The 5,783-nt window shown below is 26.7% G+C and overlaps 1 protein-coding gene across 1 annotated transcript; it reads right to left on the bottom strand.

Annotated features, from left to right (window-relative positions):
- Positions 1 to 428: 428 nt before the first annotated feature.
- On the bottom strand, positions 429 to 4,620 carry LOC103307935 (zinc finger MYM-type protein 1-like). The gene is made up of 7 exons (XM_008180446.1): positions 4,494 to 4,620; positions 4,108 to 4,161; positions 3,910 to 3,963; positions 3,676 to 3,729; positions 1,912 to 2,694; positions 1,577 to 1,841; positions 429 to 1,500 (listed from the first exon to the last, which is right to left on the bottom strand). Exons 1-7 carry the CDS (start codon positions 4,618 to 4,620, stop codon positions 429 to 431), a joined length of 2,409 nt encoding a protein of 802 aa, XP_008178668.1.
- Between the last annotated feature and the right edge of the window lie 1,163 nt (positions 4,621 to 5,783).

Raw genomic sequence — 5,783 nt, forward strand, 5'->3', positions numbered from 1 at the left:
CCTGTTCCTTTACCAGTACAATACACTATATAATATATAAATACAAATTTTGTTTACATTATTTTATGTAGTTTCTATATGGCCCATAGGAATCAGCCTTTATAACCAAATTTGTTTTTGTTACCTTGTAATTTGAATACTATATATTTGCAGATTAGTGTATTTACATTTTTCAACTAGTCCTCATTTATTATACACTTTAGCAACAAGTCAAGTAATTTAAAAATTAAATACAAATATAGTAATATAATAATACTTAAAATTATAAATATGAATAAGAGTAAATGAAATAATATACAAAGAATCATAAAGCAAATATACATATCTTAATACTTATGTAGATAAAATCTTAAATATGTTCTAAAAAATAACTTTTTCTTATATTATCTTAAATATATCAATATTGTACTGGAAATTTGTAGACAAAATTACTTACTAAAGTTTTTTTTTCTTGCCTTTTTATTAGCAAAATCATCAATAATTTTATTTACATTCAATTCATGAGTTCTTGAGCGTTCTATATTTAATATACTAATATTTGATAGCCTTTCTTGTCCCATTGAGTTTCTTAGGTAGTTTTTTATTATTTTTAACTTGGAAAATGAACGTTCAGCTGACGCAACAGTGACGGGTAATGATATAAAAATAATACAAGCAGTTAATATATCTTTAAAAAGAGAAGCCATATCATTTTCTAAAATATAATTTGCTAAATCTTTTATAGTTTTCATAGTTAACAGTGAATCAATCATAACTTCCTTTAAAGATAACATCTGTCTTAAAAAATCTGAACTTATATCTTTCTCATAGTACAAAATAAAGTCATAAGTAGCCTTGACAACGTCATCTTCACTAGATTGTAGAATTACTTGTGGTTGTAAAAAGTTGAATTTATCAACTACATTCTGTAAACCTATAAAGCGATTATTTAGCTGAACTAAAGCTGTATCAATCAATGGCAAAAATACTTTTATTCGGAGGTTTTCTTCTGTAACATCTTGTCTTCTGTCTCCATCTAAATCACCAAAAAAATTTTTTGAATATACTTGACGTCGTTGGTTATTATTCACAGATATTCCCCAACTATTACACAAATGTGTTGCTGAGGTAACCAGTTCTTCATAATTCTCCCTCAAATTTTGAATTATCGTAATAGCTGATTGTAAACATTCACAAGCATTATGAAGGTTAGAATCAACTGATTGTAGTTTTTTAGATACCACATAAAATGGCCTTAAAATTTGTTCCCATATAGTAAGTATGAGCACAAACTCAAAAGATTCCAACTTCTTTTTTAGACCCTTAGCTCTATTCATTTCTTCTTTTTTGTCACTTGTTAACATTATATTTGTTAGGGATTTTAAAACATCTTTGAAACGATACTTTAAGGCAAAAACTGCGTTGTGTCGGGATTCCCACCTAGTTGTACATACTTTTTTTAAGACTATTTTTGCTACATCATCACCTAGCGCCAAAGAAGTCCATCTAGGAGCACTTTTACTAAAAAATAAAAATGTATCTTGAAGAATATCAAAAAAAAAATAACATTTTTGATGAACTTTTGGCAACATCTGACAAAACGAGATTCAAATTATGTGCAGCACAGTGCACATAAGATGCATTTGGAATTATATCAGAAATTCTTTTTTGTACTCCAGTGAAGCTACCACTCATTACCGAAGCGCCATCATATCCTTGGCCCCTACATTTGTTTATATCTAAATTATAATTCTTTAAAATAGATATTATTAAATTGACATGATCTTCAGCACCATGCTTATGTAGAGGGTAAAATCCTAGAAAAGACTCTTTACAACATAACTTTTGTTCTCTATAATCAACTACCACATATCGAATAATAATGCTAACTTGATCAATCTTCGTGATGTCTTGAGTTGAATCAACAATTACCTATGGAGAAACATGGAGCGGATCTGATTTCTTCACAAATTAAAGTAATTACGTTTGTTGATAGTAAATCAATTAGTTCATTTTGAATTTTCCAACTTAGATATTTCACTCGTGTTTTTTCAGTGTAAAGTAAGTTATGTAGTATTGGATCAAATTCAGCCATGAGTCGTACTGATCGGATAAAATTGCCTTCGTTCATACTTGTAGAAGTTGATTTACCTTCATTACCACGAAGGGCTGTATTACCAGCTGTTAAAAATAAAATTATTTTTATTAAGCGAGTTAAAATATCCCTCCAATGTTGTGCTTCTTTGGATATTTGATCTTCGATCGACTGATCAATTGTTTGATTTTTTACCCAGATCGTGCGTAATGTGACAGCTTCTATGTGCTGAATAGAAATTTCGTGTTTGTTAATTTTTTGAGATAAATGTCTCCAATCATTTATTCCTTTGATCCAGTTAGATTTAAAATAAGGATGTGTTCTATCAGAAAATAACCAACAAGATTCGCAGTATGCTTTATCAAGTATGACTGAATAGCAAAGCCAAGATCTAGGTATTTTGTGGCCAGCTAAATTTGTTGTGAAATAATATTCAACAGAAAATTTTCGGCACTTTTTGTTTTCATTATCTTGACACCATGTAGAATCTAATGGAAATTTAATATCTGGTTTGCAAGGCCCAAATGCAATAATTTGTCTTTTTAAATTGGAATTATTTATGATATCTGGAAACCTTCCACGATCTGAAGGAAATTCACAATTTAGATCCATTTCAATATCTGAAAATTCATTATTATTTTAAATTAATTTAAATTATGAATTTATTCATAATAATTGTTTGTTGGCTTTTTATTGTTATGAATGTAATGATAACTTTATTAACATAACAAATAATATTATAATAATATAACATATTGGCACAATTTTTTATTTTTGCCTATCATTATTTACTGGTGTCAAATAAATAAATAAACACATTTATAGAAAATTAATTTAATTTACAAAACTTAGTTAAAATACTTAGTAGTAATATCTGTTTCTAATATAAATTATAAAGACATACTATTAAATTATACAAAATATTAATATTCTTAACCTTACTTTATCCAGATAAGTAAAATCAGTATAAAATTCAAAACAATTTGATCAAGAACAAAGCAAATTTTACTATACACCTACTTTTTGATAATATTAAAAAAATAGAACTTACCAAAATTAAATAAGTTCATGTTTTCATTGTCTTGAAATAATGAACTAATGTCATTCAACTTTTCACCTGCTGCATTTTCATTTATTTTCACAGTTAATTCATTTTCTAAACACATAAATATTATTAATGTTTTGGTACAGGTATATATCCACTAAAATACATTATGTTAAATAAAATTAAAGTATGTTTAAAATGAAAAACAAAGTTTATTAAATAATAATTTAACAATATATACCTAAACAAATAAACATATGTAAATATGTTGTTACATATTAACTGTTTTTTATAAGAAAAGGTGTTTTAAATTATTGAATATTACCCAAATTAAATTAAATCTTTGATATACAAAGATATTGATCAGTAAATTATTTAGCTAAAAATATTTTAAGGTAACAAATTTACTATTTTGCTATAAATAATAATATAAAATATAACTTACCGAAATTCAATGATTTTTCATTATTAATTTCATTTTTTTGAGATGATAAAACTATTTTATTTATAGATATATCTACTTTTGCTTCATCTGTTACATTAATTATAGATGTACTTGTTTCAGCTTCATCTCTTACATTTTCATTTGTAACCACAAATGATTCATTTTCTAAAAACATTAACATTTATAAATATTTATACTGATTTAACACTCAAAATCTGTTAATATATAACCTACCAAAATTCAATGATTTTTCATTATTAATTTCATTTTTTTGAGATGATAAAACTATTTTATTTATAGATATATCTACTTTTGCTTCATCTGTTACATTAATTATAGATGTACTTGTTTCAGCTTCATCTCTTACATTTTCATTTGTAACCACAAATGATTCATTTTCTAAAAACATTAACATTTATAAATATTTATACTGATTTAACACTCAAAATCTGTTAATATATAACCTACCAAAATTCAATGATTTTACATTATTAATTTCATTTTTTTGAGATGATACAATTATGTTATTAATTATAGATGTACTTGTTTCAGCTTCATCTCTTACATTTTCATTTGTAACCACAAATGATTCATTTTCTAAAAACATTAACATTGATAAATATTTTTACTGATTAACACTCAAATTCTTTTTACATTTTAAATCAAATAATTATAATCTATATCTATCCATGCATTTTTCATTTGCATGATTTAGTTTAAAAAAATATCATGTCTCAATGACTATCACTAATAGTTTTGGAGTTATGGCTACATAAATAGGTAGGTAATTAAAATTACTCGCCATACATAGCATATTACCTATACTATACCTATACCGTATTTAGAAATTTTGGGTAGTTATTAAAGATTATAGAAAAATTATTGAGAATTTCGAAAAATACTTATTTTAATTTTTAATCCATATTTACCTGAAGTTACTGATGTTTTTCTAAGAAATTTAGTCATTGAACCTCGCATTACATCCAAACTGGCGGTTCTTTGTTCTTTTGCCTTGCGTTTAGCAAAACCACTTTCATATACTCTTCGTGACGACATAATAATTATACAAATTATTTATTTAAAATTATCGTATGATAATCAAATAATTGATAACTTTACAAGTAATAAAGCACAACCACACAGACGATAAGCCATAAGCACAATGCACAACTTACTGTAAAACTCAATAGATTTTAAGAGGAGACTCGACACTCGACACTCGAGACAGTAAATACTGAAACTAAACAGTAAACACTAACACATAGTCACATAATATTGGAATATTAATATTTTATATTATACATATAAATGCGGGTGCCATGCCAGTGAAAATACTGGAAATCCCATTTATGATATATTCGTCATAATGTTACATTGCACACAAAAATATTATAATAATATAATCCTTCATTGAATATTAGAATGTGTACTGTAGCCATAAGCCAGTGTAAGTTTGTAACCAGCTGTAGGCTGTAATATATTGTACTTGTATGTATGTTATTTTTGTTATCGATAGAAATAATATCGGGTTTTCTAAAAATAATTCAATATTAACATCAAACAGTCTTATCTCTTTCCCACCGACCACTACGTAAACCATAGAGGCACCACTGCTGGCTGGATCAGACAATTAAAATAATATAAAAATATAAAATCTTGTTATAACACTTATAACAACGTACTACGACTACGTACAACAAAATAGATTGTAGACACACAAATACGCAATGCTGAAAATCAAATGTAATATTTTGTATGACCGTGGTAGTGTATATGAAATGAGAATTTTTTGAATTTTTTTTTTTAGACTTCTATAAATTTGGGGGCCCCAATTAATTATAAACTGAGGCCTCTTGGTGGTGCTGAGCACCCCTGGTCCCCCCGCTAGTTGCGGCACTGTTCGTGGAGTTGTATTCTCATTAATTTTATCTATTTCTTCATTAAACTGTTTTTCCTCCATTTTCATTCGATCATACAACGGCTTTACAACAGTCACCCATTTATGATACCTTGAGGTTCTAGGTTTTCCATCTGCTTTTAAATGGACTCCAGAAGGTTTTCAAAATATTGTAATAAGATTCTATATCTTCTATAGTTGTTTTTTTTGGTTCCTTCTCGCATAATAAAGACTATAAACATGTTGTAAATTTATAATATTTATTAAGCAGCAGTAATTTACCGTGACTAAAAGTTACAGAATGTTTTCCTATTTTATATGA

Source organism: Acyrthosiphon pisum, chromosome X (assembly GCF_005508785.2).
Source record: "Acyrthosiphon pisum isolate AL4f chromosome X, pea_aphid_22Mar2018_4r6ur, whole genome shotgun sequence".
NCBI lineage: Eukaryota > Metazoa > Arthropoda > Insecta > Hemiptera > Aphididae > Acyrthosiphon > Acyrthosiphon pisum.

Excerpts from the sequence above, each read along its gene's own strand:
- LOC103307935 (XM_008180446.1), bottom strand. The coding sequence starts at position 4,620 with ATGTCGTCACGAAGAGTATATGAAAGTGGTTTTGCTAAACGCAAGGCA. Across the intron at positions 4,162-4,493 it reads AAAAACATCAGTAACTTCAG|AAAATGAATCATTTGTGGTT; the intron begins GTAAATATGGAT and ends TAATGTTTTTAG. Across the intron at positions 1,842-1,911 it reads CGCTCCATGTTTCTCCATAG|TTGATTATAGAGAACAAAAG; the intron begins GTAATTGTTGAT and ends GATATGTGGTAG.